At 43.4% G+C, this 19,604-nt stretch overlaps 1 protein-coding gene across 2 annotated transcripts in view; it reads left to right on the top strand.

Moving 5' to 3' along the window:
* The window catches only part of TMEM154 (transmembrane protein 154), a 42,888-nt gene that overhangs the window by 17,909 nt on the left and 5,375 nt on the right, over positions 1-19,604 (top strand). For both annotated transcript variants that reach the window (XM_081811765.1, XM_081811764.1), the window contains 5 exons: positions 2,273-2,533; positions 2,624-2,662; positions 7,480-7,507; positions 8,796-8,881; positions 10,709-10,766. In XM_081811765.1, the coding sequence (XP_081667891.1) occupies positions 2,273-2,533; positions 2,624-2,662; positions 7,480-7,507; positions 8,796-8,881; positions 10,709-10,766 (472 nt within the window). The remainder of the gene's footprint in view (positions 1-2,272; positions 2,534-2,623; positions 2,663-7,479; positions 7,508-8,795; positions 8,882-10,708; positions 10,767-19,604) is intronic.

Here is a 19,604-nt window from a genome sequence, read left to right on the forward strand (position 1 = left end):
GGGTAAAAGGCAGAGCACAGGACTTGGCTTAGTCAATTCTCTATAGAGGTTAGCCTGACATAGTGGCAGCAGCCTCAGCTGTAGTAGAAGTAAGCAAAAGAGATAAAAGGCAAGTCTGGGGATTCGAGGAAGGTCTGTAAGCACGGACCTCAAGGAATAGGGTCAGTACCACCAATTGCATCTGCATATGTGCCACTCACCCCCACCCCCTGTAAATGTCTCGTCGTCACCTGCTGGACTATCAGTGAAGAATGCTATTTGGTCTCAGTAGTTCGGCAAGCAATGTGACTCTAATGAGGAGATTGTTCTAGTGGACTAATAGCTTTTCCTGGTTCGGGGTGATACATGATGCATCAAAGCTTTTAACATATGCTATCATTATTAACTTATTACCTTATTTCGAAGACATAAATATAAGACAAAGCCATTTAACCCAGACAGAAGTCAATAAATAGTAGATATTTTTTTTTTAAAGATTTTATTTATTTATTTGAGAGAGAGAGAATGAGAGACAGAGAGCATGAGAAGGAGGAAGGTCAGAGGGAGAAGCAGACTCCCCGCTGAGCAGGGAGCCCGATGCGGGACTCAATCCCGGGACTCCAGGATCATGACCTGAGCCGAAGGCAGTCGCTTAACCAACTGAGCCACCCAGGCGCCCTAGATATTTTCTTAAATCCTGCTTTTGGCATAAACACGTGAAGAATACCGGTTAGTTAGACTCTGCAGTTTATAACTGATTCTGATGGTTTGGGGTGACATTTACCAATGTGATTATCAAGTGGATTCCCTGGTCTTGGAGGAAACTGAAATGTTCATCTGTATAACCAAAAAAAAAAAAATTAGACTGTGATCAAACAAATATTTTTATAAATTAAATCAGAGGAATCCCTTGTCATTCAGTTGCGCAGATGGATAAGGTGTGGGATGGGCCCTGCAGGGGCCCCCTCTGGCATTCCAAAGGGTGACCTAACCTCTGGTTATAGAGCATGGCTTGAAGCAGCTGACTTTTCTGTTTGCACAGCACCTTGCACTTTAGAAAGGACTTTCCCATACGTCATCTTATTTATTGGGTAAGTTTTCTATGGCCTAAACTCATATGCTGTCTTCCTCAGCAGGCCCCATTTGAACAACAGACGTTATACTATGGTAGGATGAAAACCTTCAGCTTACCTTACTGTGATCACTACATAGCCAAGGTGAGGGGAGATTTTTCAGATAATCATCAGGCTCATAGTCCTTCCTGCCCTGGGATGAGCCCCAGGATGGTTTTCCAACACAATCTGAAATTCAAACAGAATAAACTGGTTTATAGCTTCTTAATAGGGGAAGTTCTAAACATGCTTTTTATTAAATACATTTAAATATTGGTGCAGTTTACTTAGTCCCTAAGGGAACTTCCTCCTTGAGAATGTCACCTTACAAACGAAATCCGCACTGTGTTTTTATTTAGAACCCAGGAAGATTTCTGTCAGATAATCTCAGAGAGACTCAGTTCTCTGCAGAATGTGAGAACTGACACTGAAATCTAATCAGTCACCCCAGTTTCCAAAAATTCTTCCACACTGATAGGTAACCTTTTATTAAAAGTTAGGACAGTGCGGGGCGCCTGGGTGGCTCAGTCGGTTAAGCGTTGGACTCTTGGACTCTTGGTTTGGGCTCAGGTCATGATCTCAGGGTCGTGGGATCGAGCCCCATGTTGGGCTCTGCGCTCAGCGGGTAGCCTGCTTCAGAGTCTCTCTCTCCCTCTGCCCCTCCCCCTCGGCTCCTGCCCTCACTCACACGAAGGCACACGCAATCTCTCTCTCTCAAATAAATAAATAAATAAATTAAATTAAAAAAAAATTGGGACAGTGTGCATTCCTTTATACCCAAGTATTACGAGGAAAGTAGTTAACTTATAGTAGATATGAATTTACATTTATAGCATAAAAATAGCATCATACCCTATAGGAGATGTTCTGGAGTATCACCCTTTTGACACAAAAAAGCTTCTCAGTGCCCTTCGCGTAAGTGTGTCTAACGTATCTGGTCAAGGCTAAACTGCTTGCATTTGTGGGAAGTTTCTCTCTGGGCTCTGATTCCATGTTCAATATATTCCCAGCTTGAGCTCCATTTACGCTAAATCAATACTCTGTCACACTGAACTGGAAGACCAAACGCAGTGGATCAAGTTTACCGCTGGATGCATGTAGGATATATTTAAAAATCACTGAAAACATAACATAGTAGCTTTGTCTCCATGGCACTCTCAATTTTGTGTGTGTCCCTACAGATTTCTCTGAGGAAACAAAACAGTCAGCAGAAATGCCCCTGGAAGAGGAAAGTGGAGATGAAGATTTTCATACTCAAACTACATTTGTTGCCGTGACCATGGGAGCATTCATGGCAAATTCAAGTTTTAGCGACATTGACGAGGATGAAAATCAGTTGGAGTTTGTATTAATGGTGTTGATCCCACTGGTTTTATTTGCGCTCCTATTTTTATCAGTGATAATCCTTATAGTACGCTATAAAAGAAAAAGGACCAAACAAGGTAAATATTTTGTATGTTCCCATTTCCATGTATGTTCATGTGTTAATGAACAATCAGTAAAACAAAATATTTTTTGCTTCTTCTACACAGGGCCTTCTAGCCAAGGATCTCAGAGTGCCGTACAGACATGTGAGTATGATCCTAATGCCTGTCTGGAGTGGGTGATTGGGGAGGAGAAAGAAGGGAGAGGTTTTAAAGTTGAGCAACCAGGACTATATAAACTAGTAAATGATGAATATCCCCTTATTTTTCAAAAAGAGAATGGCTTTAGCCTAAAATTAAAACACACAGCTACCCTCTCTGTACCTAATCCAGATGAGGGCCTTGTCTAATATTGGCCAAGAGGTCCATGCAACATTCCCTAAATTGGAGGAAACGTTCAAAAGGGCAAAGCGGTGGGTCAGTTTGGGGTTGGGGATGGGAAGGCTGAGACCTTGGGCTTGTCTCCACTGGAAGAGGATTCTTCTGCCGTATATTCTGTATATTATATAATATATTCTGTATATTTCTGTCGAAGATATTGTTTTCTCCTCCATGCCCAATTTGATTGTGAAAAGGCCTGAGTAAAGCATTGTTCTTATTCTCATTAAAGCTATGCTAACTTTTGTATGAAATTCCTAGTTGGCTGAAGATTACCAGCATAAAGCTGAAACCGATCTGATAGAGAATTCCCTAGGTCAGAGATACCTCTGTGGGTATTCAGTTCCAAATCTAGGAGCAACAAATACTAGGTGTCAGGGTGCTTCTAAGTCCAAAGCAGACTTGAGGACTTTTGGCTTGTGCTGGTAAAAATGACTCTAATTAGACTTTTTAAAGTTGAAGCCTTTAGTTATTACAAAAATCACTCAAGGGATGGGACCATCTCTAATGAGCTACATATTGATATGTACATACAAAAATTCACTGTATATCCCTCACACTCACTAACAGGGCACCTCTGGCTTTGAGATCATGCCCTTGGCCTGCAGGCCTGGCTCACTCTCCTTGTATCAGGAGAGCCTTTAAGCTCTCGGCAGGAGCTATAAATGGTCATTTTTCCATAATGCCAGCAGGTATGGTAAAAGTGAGCTAGGGAAGAAGCACCTTTCTTGGCAGGAGCCAATATAATAGATTCCAAGGGAGTCGAAAAAGCCACGTTTCTCCACTGCTTGAAATTTCAGGGTGACCTAGTAACAGTGGTCACACAGCATCCTTTGTAAGCTAAAGAAAAAGATAAAGCAGACGGAGCTGCCTGGACCCCATTTTCTTAACCTCAGGGACAGTAAGAAATTCCTGCCTAAACCATAGCCCTGCAGCCAGTCTTACCTAATGATATTATGGGACCTGGGGGGGAAGGATGGGGGTGTCTGGTCAAATGTGCCTGTTTTCAAGGCTCTAAATACAGAAGAGGATTTTTCGTGGGACTTCGTTGTGAGCATCTCCAAAGTCAAAAGCCATTCACCATCAAGAACTGGCCTCCTTCTCAGAGGGCTCACGCACCCTGCTGGAGCCACGCTCCAAGTATTTGCTATTCCCGGAGCCTAGCGTACACACACGTTCATGATGCTTACATGCCTACTCTACTACTCTTCTGTTTGGGATTTCCTTCTTGTCTGCTTGGCAAACTGCCACCCTATTCTTCCATGCCCAGTTCTGAAGTTTTTATGAAGCCTTGAGTAATCACTCCCTGGGCAAAATGAATCACCACCTCTTCTGTGTTCTCACTTACTGTGTACAGCATTTACGTTGCGTAAGTTGGTGACTTGTCTTTTTTCTGTTTTTAGTCTCTCTTACTAGGTCAGGTTCTCTTTAAGGTCCGAGAGAACCAAGAACTTGTCTTACTTATCTGGTTTAATGGTGTGATGTGGAGGTTAGAGAATGGGCTCTGGAACCGCACTACCTGGTTGGCTTTTTTCCCTAGCTCTACGACTTCTCTGATTCAGTTTCCTCATCTGTGAAATGGGCAAATCCGACACCTGGCTTGCAGAGCCATCGTGAGAAGTAAATGAATTCATCTATGTAAACCACTTCAGAAAAAGAGTAGCTGGCATATTGTGTTAGTTGCTGCTGCTTATTATTATTGCCCCTTTGACCTGACACAGTGTCTAGCCCAACATATATCAGCTGCTCAATACATGTGGTTGAATGAACGAGTTAATGAAACAGCGTTAGTACTTTTTTAAAAGAACACCTACCTATTCTCAGAGATAAAAACAAATTCGAAACTTATTCTTAATACAAACTGGCACATTCTTTTTGTTTTAAAATATGCCTCACTTTAAGAGAAACAACACAGAGATCTTAAAATTTCAAAACAATTGCTTATCACAAGTTTTGATAGAGAGAGCTTTATTTGAATATTTCCTTTAATATAGATACAGATGGTTAACTGCTTAACACATGGATATCTCTTCAAACAAACAATGCTGAAAAGTTAAGCCCTGCTGTCTGCCAAAGTCCACCCATTCATATTTAACATTATAATGCAGATCAATAAAAGGAGAGGGGCGCCTGGGTGGCGTAGCAGGTTAAGTATCGGACTCTTGATTTTTGACTCAGGTCATGCTCTTAGGGTTGTGAGATCGAGGCCCACGTCAGGCTCCATGCTCAGCGGGGAGTCTGCTTAAGATTCTCTCTCCCTCTCCCTCTGCGTGCCGCCCCTCCCAGCTCTCTAAAAAATAAATAAATAAGTCTTAAAAAAATAAATAAAAGGAGACTGTTCAAATTAACAAAATTTGATTTAAATATTTTTTTCCAGGAAAAATAAGACTGTCACACTGGGTCAGACCAGCATTTTGCTTGGAAAGCATCCAAAATGATGTTTTGTGGGAGGGCATGGATGATGTCGCCTCAGAAAGTTAGAAACAGACACATTGGTTTCTCCCCACCATGTGAATAGTGCCTGGTGTGTTCTTCTCCAGCAGGAAGTGAGCCTGCACATTTGATGACTGGGGAGGACCCGGCCAACACCTTTAGAAAGAGCCCTTCTGACCCGCAATCACATTTTTTCTTTTGGGCTTGTCCATTTCAAGTCCAGGAGAAGGGAAGTGCTGGGCAGTAATTTGCTGTTCTATTGCCCTTCTTCCTAGACCTCCAGGAGTTACATTTGTAGCATTTATTTAACATTTATTAAGGGTCTGATGGGCTGTGTCTCTGTGTTAGCTGCAGGCATCCCTTTAAACAGGCTGTGGTGATGTGAAGCCTGGCTCAGCTCAGAACATCTCCAGAAAGACTCTCTCTTGCTCAGGGTTCCACACGGAAAAGAAAAGCTAAGCCAGCCGGTCCCCTGTGGGAGTCCACGCCCCCCGCCCGCGCAGCCCAGCAATCCCACCACCCACCACCCCACCACCGGAGCTGCACAGAGGAGACTGGCTGACAGTGGGGGCACGGGCGTGCTAAGTGGTTGTAACTGGGGACTGGAGGCAGAGGACAAAGTGGGGAGGAGGGTATGACATGGAAGGACTGTAGGAGGGAAAATGGAATCAAGTGCAGGTGGGGGGTAGTGTAAGAGGTACATTTGCCCTCCGGTTGCAAAGGGAGTAGATGGCTATTAATAAAGAGATAGAGGCCAGGTGGAGAGGTGCGGGCAGGGCCTGATTGCTGGGGACATGTAATTGGTCTCCCTCCTGGCTTAATGCTCGGCTCTGGTGAGCTCTCCCAGATGTTTTTCTGTTGCCATGGTGGCTGGGCCAGGGTAATGGTCTCGGAGCAGGAGAGACGAGGCCACAGAAGGCTTTTTGCTCTGTTTGAATACTGATTACAGGAGCTTCGCATTTGGTGCATCTGGAGCACTTTTGTAATGGGTTTTTAAACTTTTCCATCATCTGCATGCAGGGTTAGCTTTTGCTCTCCACAAAGCCTGCGGGCACTCAAATTATAAAGATAAATCCATGCCTTCTACGGTGGGGCTGTGGGGCCACTTGTTCTCTGAGAAATTAGTGTGGGTGTGTGTGTGGGGAGGGTGTTACTAAGCAGGAAAAGAGGGGGAGGAAAAGGGGGGGAAGTGACAAAACAGGGGGATCTTTATGGGTCACCTGTAGGGGAGACTCAATGTGTAGGGACTTTATTTATAGTAAAACCCCTTAAGGAAATAGCATGTCAATTTGAGATTGAAATTATATAAAAAATATAAAATGAATATACTCCTCTTTCCCCAGTCCAAGTGTCTGAGGGTCAGGCACCTGCAGGGAGCTTCAGATTCCTACCAGGGGCAGAAAGACATAACCCAGAGGCCCTGGGAGGTAGACAGTAATGGCACGAAACTTCCATCTGTGCCTAGCTTTCCTGAATCATCAAGGCCGTGAGAGCTTGCCAACCCTCAGGAAATGACAACAGCTCCCAGCTTCCAGAAGCTCAGTTCTCGGTGCCTGCTGGCTGTGTTTCCTCGATGGGGACCTGCATTTCTGCAGGCCTGGGGAAAAGAGACCTCTGCTTGCCAAGGATCGGGAACATTTGACTATTCGGTGGACCTCTGCAAAGTGGTTTGCTCCTTGATGGTTTTCACATCATAGAAGGTGCTGGGGGCCTATGTTATCCACTCACGTGACATGACTGCCTCTTTCTCTGGATGCATTGGTTCCCCTGCCAAACAAAACAGAGCTGGAGCTGGGGCAATGCGCCTTGATTCTTGCCACACGTTCATCTGGAGTCTGATGGGCATTTGACAGTCTGTTACCTGGTTCTCACCTCAACCACAGCAACACAGAGCAGGTTTCCTCAGAGCTTCGGTTTTACGATATTACGAAGTCCAAAACCGGGTGTGAATTTAATCTGCGTTGTACCTCAATTAGACCTTACCTGAGATTAAGACCTCAATTAACACCAGATTAAGGTTAATTATTGCTCCCTTAAAAATGCGATTTGAAGTCATCTCTTGTGTTTGTAAAGGAGATTTCAGCTGTTGTTGAAATAAAAAGTTGTTATGGACAGTGAAAGCTAACATGGCCTTTATTTTTTTTTCTCTTTAGGTGAACTGGGAAGTGAAAACAACAAAGTGTAAGTCCCCACTACCTCTGACCCAGCTCAGTGAGGACAAGGATATCAGGGAGAGGAGCAGATTAGAAAGCCATCTGCTTTTTATGGGTTTTTGTTCTGACACCCTTGAGGGACCCTTGAGGGGCCTCTTGCTTCCTAGGCCCTGGGAGAGGGCCCTGAGCAGCCTACGGGGATGCTCGCTAGGCCCCCAACCTCAATTCAGTGGGGAGTCTGGGTGAAGAACAGGGTCCTCTTCAGAAAAAACTAAATCTTTTTGACTACTACCAGTTCCAAATGCATCGTAGTTCAATATCCTGACACTGGGTGTATTTCAAGGACATCGGTTCGTTTACTCTGGTTAAACATTTTATCACCAGGAAAGATATGTTCCCTGGTATTAAAGGAGGAGAGCCCCGGTAGAAGCCTAAAGTTCATGCGGCAGAACCATGGTGGGGTGGGAGGGAGAAAAGGAATGGAGGCGGAGAGGAAGGAAGGGTGGTGCAGGGAGAGAGAGAGGGAGGGAGGAGAAGGAGGGGAAAGATAGGGAGAGGGAGGGAGGGAAGGGGGGAGGAGAGAGAGAGAGAACAAGATTCCACCAGAAGATTGTTCTGAGGCCCTGTCACCACCCCCGCCCCGGCTTTCCCCCTAGCAACCTTGCTTGTTTAGACACTTGGCTCACTTCCTCTCCACGGTGTCACGCCCATACTGTGGTTCAGAGCTGGTGGTCCTCCTCCCCAACCCCATTTACATTAACCAGGGGCTTCTTTCCCATAACTGTGGGCTCGGAGCCCTGAGAAGTGAGTGCGGTGGGTTTCTGAAAGCAAGGGCTCTATTTCTCCATGACAGAAAAGCCTGGGAATTGAAAGGAGAAGTGAGGAAAGCAACCTGTTCACAGTGGCCTCTTGACCTGGGGCACAGATCAGAAACCTCAAAGAAAGGGAAATGAAATTAAGCAAGGCTAAAATGCTCAACAGGGCAACTCCCCAGAGGATCCTCACGGTGGAAGCCTGTTGGCCCAACGTTGTACCTTCTGGGGGGCAGTCAGGGTCTCCTGGGCTCCCCTTGAGCTGTGTGCCCTCCGTCTTTGGATCAGCGATAGAGGAAGGTTTATTTTAGTTCTAGCCTTTCCTCCTTTTAGAGTTTGGTACCTGTGAATAGGGCAACCCCCACCCCCCCTCCATCTGCCCTGGAGTGTCACACACGACCTCAAGTTCACCTTTCTCCCACTCGGCATTCCAGCCTCTCCCAAAAGGAAACTCTGCCCAACACACTTCTTTTTGTTTTAACATGATTTTTGCTCTCTCTCTAGCCCCATTTTTGAGGAAGACACGCCCTCTGTTATGGAAATCGAAATGGAAGAGCTTGACAAGTGGATGAACAGCATGAATAGAAATGGTACGGTCACCTAAAGTTCTTTTTCTGTCTTCTCTAGTATGAGAAGACTGTCAGAGTTTCAGAAATACCCCGTAAATCCTGGAGTGTGTCAGGGTGAGCCCAAGCCACATTAGATCTGGAGCATGCAGACCGTGAACCTGGGTCTGACCATCGTTAAAGACTCCATTTGATTAGGCCATCACTTGGTGCCCTTGGTTTTTATTCTTGTACAAGCTTTTCAAATGGCCTCTTTAAAGAAGCCAATGGTCTTTTTTCAAACAAGGAACTCTTCAGGTCCAAATTATCTGGAAAAGGTTAGCGTCTGGCATTACCTTATATATGGTAGCATTCAGACATCTACGATTTTAATCTGTATATGGTATAAAACTTTACCACATATAGTTTACATAGATCCGTGCTGTCCAGGACAATAGATGCTAGCCACATGTGGCTATTTAAATTAAAATTTTAAAAAATGAAATAAAGTTAAAAATTTTGTTCGTCAGTCACTCTAGACACATTTTGAGTGCTCAGTTGCCACTTGCGGCTCATAACTACTATATTATACAGCACAAATCTAGAACATTTCCATCATATAGAAAGTTATATTGGACAACACCAATATAGTAGTATTATAAATATTCCCATGAACTTGTTGATATCTGGCAGTAATTGTATGTGTTCTTTACTTTTCAGTGAATCAATGTTCAGATTTAAAAATGATGTTAGCTGTTTTTTTTTCCTTTTTAAAGTTCCGTTTAAAAAGTCAATAAGTTATTTTAATGCTCGGATTAAATTAATAAGATCCAGTATTTATATTATCATATCATTCGTATTTTTCACATTCGTCTTTAAAAAATACTCTGGGGTCTGTCAGATTCAACAATAGTGAAGTCCAAATCCAGAGACCTGTTATTAGAATTATTGTACCAGAGACTTATCAACATAAGCTTTCCAGAAGATTAGAACCATTCAATGAACTTGTATACTTTTGAACAGAACCGTTTTTCATAGCCCAGTATGGAGGAAAGAATGGCTCTGTAGAACATTTAAGGATAGGGGCGGGTCACTGAGATAATCCTGAAGGTAGTTTCATTTTGTTATTTTTAGTTTATAAAATATACCTACATAATAGAATTTGGAAAATGCAAAAAAAAAAAAAAGTAGAAAGAAGAAAAGAATACACCACCCAAAGATAACCTCTCTTAATCATTTGCCATATTTCCTTTTGTGCCTGGGATCATTGTAATACAAAATCAGGATCCTATTACACTCACTAAACCAGAAACCTGGAAAAAGGCCTTTCTTTTTAACAACCATAGCAAACAGTTATTTTGACACATACGTGATGGAGCCGATGGACTTTGTTTTTCCTTAAAAATAAGTGGGGCATAATAGGAGGGAACTCTGACGACTTTAAGAAGGTTAGTTGTTCCTCACTTTACCTGCTGCTTTTTGATGGGGCATCCTGACTGAAATCATTCTGCAGGCACGTCAGGACTCCGGTAAAGCTATTTTATTCCACTGTCTAACCTGCAACATGCAGGTTCTAGCTTTTCGAGCAACAGTGAGGTTCTTCAGGGCCTGAATAACCAAGCAGTGATGAATTGTGCCCTTTCCGACAGGGCCAGAGGCATGTTGAAGTCTTGTATCTGTGCTTCTGATGCTTTTTCCATTTCAAGAGCCTTGCCATCATTAATCTTTTAACCTCTGGAACTCCCTAGTGAGGCCATTTCTGCACAAGTAACCATACAGATCAGGGAAATGTGATGCTCAAATGTAAGAGTTTTGTGGATAGAAAATAGAATTTTGGTGACTAACAATGAGTTTGCTTTTTTTCTGTCCTAGCGGACTGTGAATGTTTACCTACTTTAAAGGAAGAAAAAGAATCAAACCACAACCCAAGGTACTTCTAGTTTCCGCTATTGATGAGAGGTGTGTGGGGGAGGAGAGGGGAGACCACAGTAGAGCCCTTTTGCTTATCGTCTCTGTGCCTGTAGATTTTATGTGACAATTTACATGGGTATATGTGTGTGTCATGTGGAGAAAAGAAAGTGTGAGTTATGGCAAAGAGGAAAATGTAAAGTAAATATCCTAGTGACTCCATCTTTAGAAGTAGATTAGTATTGGCATTTTTCTTGCGCTTCTAAAGAGACACTGTTGTGTCGGCTTCCATTTTAGTCATAAAACTGTGATTATAACAAACTAGAGGTTTGTTTAGCTTGGATGAAGAGATGTTTGGTAAGGAAAACAGATGGAAGTGGCCATCTTAAAGGGGATAACTGTAAATAAGAGTGAGCAAAATGAACATATTAAAAAAAAACAAAAAAACCCAAAACCCCACCTGGATTGGATTGTTTGTTTAGGAGAGAAATTAAATGAGAATTTGATAAACATATTCCATCCTACCACTAGGTGGCTCTGCCTGATAGAAGATTTTGGCGTCTAGGGCTTGGCGTTATTCAGCACACCATAATCTTGTTTAAATGTTGTTCTCTTTTGTGAGGATGGAAATGACCAGGTTTGGGGTGTTTTTGATCAGAGAATTGTTTGGTCAGGACGCGAGAAGTGTCACAGGAGAAAGGATTGATGATGCAGCAGCTCGGGGACTTGTCCCACAGGGCGGCACTGTGATTTGGGGGGCGCCAAGTTGTTGGTAGGGGTGACTCAGAGGGGATCGGGGAGCAGAGAACGTGACTGAGCCCGTGACTGAGACTGTACACTTCTGTGGGAATAAATAGAAGAAACTTTCAGAGCAGGATAAACACCACCCGTCTTCTCTCCCTCCATGTTAACCAAAGTTCCTGTGCCAGTCATCTTAAATGTTTCCAGAATGCAATCACTTGTCACTGGGCAGTCCCTGAGGCTGGAGCATCACAGGGGAAGACTGATAGTCGATAGTGAGGCAGTCAGATGTTTGTCTTCTGAACCCTTATTCTGCACCTTTCCCTCAACCTCATCTGAGAGGTGGTCACCCCACATCTCACACATCAGGCCCCCACAGTCTTACTGGGGCAATCCTCAGCTTTGACGTGGAAATTCACTTCGTATTGAAGATTTCGGTCATTATTATCTCTCCAGGTATCTGCATGTTAAAAATTTCATCACTGGCTCAGAAAAGATTCTATACTATTTAAATGAGATGCCAGATATTAACAAGCAGACGAAAGAAAAGAAAATGTTAGGGGGAGTATCACGAAGGAAATGACAAAGGAGTATTCTCTCCACATTTTAATCTTACCTAAAATTGAGTCATTGTGTATGTTCAGTGTGGGGCTCACCCACATCACCACTGAAACCCTATAAATACCTTGTTAGTGTGTCTCTGATCGGCACCCTCAACTGATGCGCAACATCGTGGTTTTTATGTATCTGCCTCTTGATCTTTGAAATTATTGGCAACATAGAAGAAACTGAATGTTAGAGGATTGTATGGTTGTGAAAGCATCTTAGAAATCACATTTTCTGAAATATTGGAAGGTTAGTCTTGGTAATAAGCTCGAGCTCACTTCTGCCTGTATGACAAAAAGGCTTAACGTATTTGGAGGGCTGCTTTATGCTAACTATTGTTTTTAAGGTGCATGTCTACATTCCTGCATTGGTCCAGAGCAATCTGGCTTCAATTCACAGGATGACAGTCTGGCTTCACCCCGTCCCCTCTCAGTGAAGCCGGCACCGGCTTATGGAACCAACAGTGGCAAGTCCCAAGGCTTTGGTACTATAGGTACTTTCTGATTACTCAGAGAGCAGTACAAGATTGTAAAGCAAATCTAGTTTTTAGTCACTAAAAACTCAGAAAGATACAAAGCACTTGGAACAAAGCCTGCCACAGAATAAACTCTCAAGAAGTATTGGTATTATTACTATTTTTAAAGGTTTTATTTATTTATTTGTCAGAGAGAAAGAGAGAGAGAGAGCACGAGCAGGGGGAGTGGCAGGCAGAGATGGAAGCGGGCTCCCCGCTGAGCAGGAGCCTGGCAGGGACTGGATCCCAGGACCCCAAGATCTTGAACTGAGCCAAAGGCAGACACTTAACCCACTGAGCCACCCAGACATCCCTGGTATTATTAGTAGTAACTTAAAATTGATATACATAAATTCACTGCCTCTTGGGCTAAGGAGCCCGGGTCCAAGGGCCCAGGCACATCCATATTAGTGGGTGGGGCATTAAAAAAAAAAAAAAGCTTTCTATTTTAGAGCAGTTTCAGGTGTACAGCAAAATGAGCAGAAATTACAGAGAGTTCCCATATACTCCCAACCCCCACACACGCACAGCCTCCTAGACTATTGGAGTCCCACACCAGAAGGGTACATTGGTTACAATCAGCTAACGTACGTTGACACATCATTATCCCCAAAGTTCCCCATTGGCTTTTACGTCTGCGACTCATCCTTCCTCCACCATTCAAGTAGTGTGCAGGGGACTGCAATGCTTCAGAAAGTGCATAACAGTCACTGGAGAGGGAGCTTAGTAGAAAACACACGTCTCGATCCTCTTGCCACATTAAGACTTCCAGAACCCATTTAAATGGTTCAATCCTCCTTGATGCTAGAAAGACACCCTGACACGGAACCTCTGTTATATATAAAGTCCATGTGCTTCTGGAAAAAGGACTCAATCTGGTCACCACCCTGCCCTTAATGCACTGCACCGGGTGTGAAGACTTTTCTCATTAGGGTCCATAGTCTCAGGTCTTGCAGGTCTTTTCCCGCATATCCCATTGGCCAGCCATTGTTCATTACTTTGCCCTGTCCTCATGGAATGGACATTTTCCTTTATGCTATGGAATCTAACATTTAGCACCGGACTTTCATAAGGGCCAGAGACATACAAAGCACTCTGGGAAGTTTATACTATGGTTTTCATGTTTTTAGAAAATCAATAAGGAAATTATCTTTTTTTTTTTTTTAAAGATTTTATTTATTTATTTGACAGAGAGAGACATAGCAAGAGCAGGAACACAAGCAGGGGGGAGTGGGAGAGGGAGAAGCAGGCTTCCCGCCGAGCAGGGAGCCCGATGCGGGGCTCGATCCCGGGACCCCGGGATCATGACCTGAGCCGAAGGCAGACGCTTAACGACTGAGCCACCCAGGTGCCCCGGAAATTCTCTTTCTTGAAGGAATTGTGGAGGAGGGGGAATTTGACGTTATTTCCTACCTTAGCATTTCCCCCCAATTCTTGTCTGCTACGGGTGAGGCATTGTGAGAGTAGCGGTGGAAGAGTGGTATTAGGGGCATAGTGTCCAGGGGGTGTGGCGGGGCAGTGGGAGGTGGGGAGAGGTCTGCCCTGGAGGTGAAGAGAATCTCATCAGTGCGTTGTTAAACTTTGCCAGCACTTGGTGATAACAGAAAGCAGATCTGCTGAGTTGGTTTTATTATTGTTTAAATTCTCGGTAAAGAATGCATTCCCTTATTGTCTACCCCAACCCTTCCAGCACCTTCCTGAATGCTGCTAGATAGTTGTACCCACATGAAGGATAGAATCCCTTTCATCGCAGTGCTTAAGGTCTAGCCAGCCTGTCCCTTCTTCCCGAGGCCTTTATAGTTGGACAATTTCCTGCAAGTGCGGTGTTTGTCTCTGCAAGCTTAGGTGAATAACCACAGAAGAGGAATCGCAAATATTAGCCAAGTGTCCATCTTCTTTTCCTTTATGCCAATTGGCCGCAGTGATGAGTTTATATTGAGAAATAGCATTGGGGAAGACAAGGGGAAAAATCGATTTGGTTCCATCCAAGTGGATTTAGAATTTTGAAAACACATTTATAACAAAAAATAATAAGACATTTATACAGCATTTTATACATACCAGAAGCCTAGTACTATCACCTAGGAAGTTAGCTAGTCGGGGTAAATAACAGCATACCTGTTCTGGTTTTGTAATAATTCTATTGTTTACTTTATGATTCATGTCTGAGCTCAATGACATAAAAATGGATCACTTCAATATTTCTCAGGAAAATCCAGGTTAGTTTAACAAAGAATTTTGTGAATTTCTTCCTGTTTCTGCTCTTCTCTGTCTTTTTTTTTTTTTTTGAAAAGTATGATTGTTGATGTAGTTTTACAAAATATATTTACTGAACACCCAATATGTGCCTGGCGTGGTCCACATCATGCCAGTTCAACCAGTTAAAATGAAATAATCTGTATGAGTAAACCTGGAATCAGAGAGGTTAAGTGACTTGTCTAATTTACACAACAAGTTTATGATAAAACTCAATGTATCTTTTAAAACTACATTTTCATTTACTTTCATTAATTGGTTAAGATAAGAGATATTCCACAAATTAAAAGACAAATTAGAGATTAAAAAATAGAAGGGACACTCAGCAGCAAGGAAGGCAGCCACCATGAGGCTAATACATGACAGTATCTGGTGGATGACGTATCCATCACCTCGCGCAGTCATTGACAAGACTGAACCATTAATTGTGAGAAAACAGCAGGTTCGGTGAACTGTTTTGGCCTTTCCACTCAAGTAAATCTCTGTGGCCACTTCTGGTTATTTTCTTTATGAGTTTCTTTCCTTTTTTCCTTTCTAGTCTCTCAAAAGTCCTTTAAAACGCAACAAGTATTCAATAGGAAGTATGTTGAGTGGCAACTGGTTTCCCTCAAATCTGAGCTCTGTTTTATGAGGGATACAAAGTAACATATGAGGGGCACAAAGTAACCGCTTATAATCCTGCAGGATGATAACCTCAAATAACATTGTTGAAATGCAGGTGTGTGTGTGCACGTGCATGTGTGCGTGCGCGTGTGCATGTGGTGCTGAGGGAAGATGTATTAAATTTAATAAACCACGGCATTGCTTGAAGAGTGGCCCAGATTATGTCTGCCGTGGGCATGATCTATGTGTGTTGGATGAATTTTAGGCCCGGCTGTGATGTTAGCCAGATGTGTGACCTCTATAATTCCCCCCGCGGGGGCCAGGCCCCTTTCGGGAAGGAGAAGGGAGGTTATACTGATGAAGAGAAAGGGAGCGTGATCGAATTGTTACGTGACTTTGTGCTATACTGAGCTCTGCGTTGCCCCAAGTTACGGAGCATCATGACACGAGAAAGGTTTGATTCAGGCTTATTGCCATCTTCGGAGCTAGCAAACATTGGCCGTGGTCACACGGAGGGAGCGCTAGAAGATAAACCGGTCAGGAGACCAAACAAGGCTGATCTGCTCCCGCCTGCGACCCGGAGGCAGTTAGGAAACGAGGTGTTCAGAGTGGCCTCTGTCCTCGTCTCGCTGCTGGCGTTCCAATTGAACACTTTCTTAAAAATCGTAAGATGATGCTTTGTCATCAGTTCAATTTGTTTTTACAGTTTGTAGGCCTGTCACTATAAAAGCTTTTGGGGAAGCTGTCCCACATGCTTAAAATATCTCTGGAACACTTGGAGAAAAATTGCTGGCCAATGCCACTGTCACCGGCCAGACGCCGGAGCCGCCAGAATTAACATGGAGGCAGGCACAGAGGTTTGAGGCAGGACCCCTGAGTTTATTTGTTGCAATCGTGGGGCAGTTTGCCAAGGTATTTTTCACTGGAAACTCTAGGATTTGCCAGCGTTAAACACGCCCGGGCTTCCTTGATCAGTTCGCAGAGATGACAGCAGGGAACACGTCTAACTAAATGAAGGGATGTGTGAGCGAAAGAGAATGCCTCCAGGGTCAGGTGGGGGCCAGATCCCGGGGCACGGACTTCCTCCCAGGGAAAACGGGCAGGTGAGAGTTGCGACACTAGGCATGACCCGGTGCCCCACAGCTGCAGCAACTGGGGTCTGCTTTGGGAGCGTCTTGTGTGGCAGGCCCCGGGCCCTGCTCACCGATCCCAGCGCTGAGCGGAGCCGTGAGTGCCGCCTGTGAGCTCCCGGGCTCTTTGGTGCCCGCAGGGAACAGTTTGGGTTGGTGAGCCTTCCAAATGCTCGTAGGGTGTTCTCCACGGACCCCCTGTAAGTACTTTCTCCTCGGAAATGGAAAGCGTGTTTTTGGAAGATGGTTTCTGAAAGCTTTTGGATGTTTGAAGCCGTCTTGAAGCTTGTGTTGAGCCAACAAACATTTGCTTGCATAGAATCTGCAAAATCAGAAGAACCTACGGTCATGGGTTTGTATGTCAGGCCGGTAGCATGACTCATTCTTTTTTTTTTTTTTTTTTAAGATTTTATTTATTTATTTGACGGAGAGAGAGAGAGCACAAGGAAGGGGAGCGGCAGGGGGAGGGAGAGGGAGAAGCAGGCTTTCTGAGGAGCAGGGAGCCCGACGTGGGACTCGATCCCAGGACCCTGGGATCATGACCTGAGCCGAAGGCAGCCGCTTAACCGACTGAGCCACCCAGGCGCCCCTCACTTATTCTTTACAGCAACCCTATAAAGTGCATGGCATTGTTATGTATGTTTTGCGGGTGGGAGGAAGGCGGAAAACTTAGGCCAGGAAAGGTGCCCTTGCCCAAGGTCACCCAGCAAGGAAGTGGCTGAGCCCTGATTCAAGCTCTGGCCATCTGACACTGTGCTCTTACCTACCATGTAGAAGAGCCTCTGGTAGCACATACTAGCATGTGCACGACCATAAACGCAACGCGAGCCGCGAAATACTGAGGCATAAACTTAACCAAAAAAATGCATGGCGTAACGTAAAAAGAAAGTGTTCAGTTTTACGGAGGGACATAAAAGATTCTTAAAAATAGACAGAGACATACTGTACTCCTGGAAGACTCCACATTGTAATGATTAAAATTTAGAGCTGTCGCATGCTTTAGATTAAAATAGACTCCAAATAAGTTTAAATGTTGAAAAAAGAAAAAAAGTCCAGAAAAAATGTAGATAAATATTATTATAACTTTAAGGTGGGGATGGGTCGAAAGCATGCCACACAAGTTAAAAACCGTATCAGAAAAGCACAGATGTACAGGTGCCCGGGTGGCTCAGTCGGTTAAGCATCCAGCTCTTGATTTTGGCTCAGGTCTTGATCTCAGGGTTGTGGGATGGAGCCCCACGCGGGGCTCCATGCTCAGCGGGGAGTCTGCTAGAGAGTCTCTCTCTCCCTTTCCATCTGCCCCGCCCCCCCCACTCGCACACTCTCTCACTCTCTAAAATAAATAAACAAATCTTTTTAAAAGAAGCATAGATTTGAGCTACATTAAAAACTCAAAATTTCTGTACGTCAAAAAACACAATAAATAGAATCAGAAGGGAGAGGAAAACTGGGGAAAAGCATTTGCAAAATATATATATAATGAACAAAAATTATCATTCTTAATACATGAACCAATAAAAAGATAATAGTCCCATTTTAAATATGAGTAAAAATTATCAATAAGGAATTTAGCAAAAGAAGAAGTCAAAATTACCAATAGAGCTTTAAAAAAATGTTTACTTCTCTTAGAAATCATTAAAAAGTAAAGGTAAATATGATACTATTTTCACCTATTGGATCAATAAAAAACAAGAATAATACTATCCAGTATTGGAAAGGATGTGGGGAAAGGAAATCTCCCTAAAGAAAGTGTGGGGAGGAAGGTAAACTGTGCAAAATGTCTAGGGAAGGGGGTAATTTGACAATGGGCTGTTCAAGCTTTAAAATGGCATACATTTTAACCTGGCAATTTCTCTTCTAGGTATGTTTAGGCAAAGGTAACAATTGGAAGTGTGCAAAGATTTTTTAATACTAAATAAAAACTAAAAATCAGAAATAGTCTACATGTTTAACCATAAGGATATAGTTTAAAAAAATGGTTTTTGGTCTGGTGACACAATGGAAGTCTCTGTAGCCACTAAAAAGATATGGTATATTTATTAGCAAGGAATGATGTCTGTATGTGAATGAAGGTGAGAAAAGCAGATTACAGCATGAAATGCATCATATGATCCCATTTTTGTACCAAAAAAAAAATGTATATCATCATCAAAAGAAGGAAGTTGGGAAGAGTACACACCAAGATATTAACTGTGGTAAGATTGTTAGTATTTTTGTTTTGCTTATTTGTATTTATTTTTTCAACAAAGACTACGGATTGGTTTTATAATACTTTAAAAAATCACTTCTATTCGGACAGCTGGATGCAGATCAGTGCTGTAGACAAAAGAGGGCTTGCGCCCGTAGCTATCCAGCTTTGTGTTATATTCTGCTTAGGGTGGCTGAAATCTCAAGGTAAGGCCGCAGAAGGAAAGAGACTTATGTGCTATAGAGATGAACTCCTAGATCTTAGAAATAATATCCTGCTACCACCCAATTTCCAGGAAATGGAAACTTCTTGCCCAGTTTAAGAGTAGTTCAGGGTCACTGAAGTGAAGGGGTGGTTACATCTGCTCTTTGGCTGAAAAATGTCTTAATTTTCCTTCCATCAGCTTTCCATTTCAAATAAGTTTTGCCACGGAAGTTGTCTTTTATTCACAACTGTCCGCCTCCTCTTTTCCCATCGATTGCCCATCCTTAATCACAGCTTCTTCCCTCCGTCTTCACGACACAAACACAAACACATAACCGGACACACAGTGTCTCCCCTCTCCTTCCATGGATAGATCTATTTATCTATCAGATTGCTTCAGTCTTTTTGGAAACACATGCTGTTTCCCTGAGCAGGAGAGCTCTGAAATAGGAGTCAGAAGAATCTAGTCGGTTGCAGACTATCCACGCCTGTGAGCGAAGGAGATACGAGGTTCTGTTGGTTATTATCATTCAGGCCCTTTCTTGGAGACAAAGGTCACTTCGAGTAGGGATGTTCTGGAACTTGAGCGATGGGGCACAAAACTGAAAGAAGAAGTGG

The sequence above is a fragment of the Leptonychotes weddellii genome, chromosome 2, assembly GCF_054177405.1.
Source record: "Leptonychotes weddellii isolate Sample4059 chromosome 2, ASM5417740v2, whole genome shotgun sequence".
Classification (NCBI taxonomy): domain Eukaryota; kingdom Metazoa; phylum Chordata; class Mammalia; order Carnivora; family Phocidae; genus Leptonychotes; species Leptonychotes weddellii.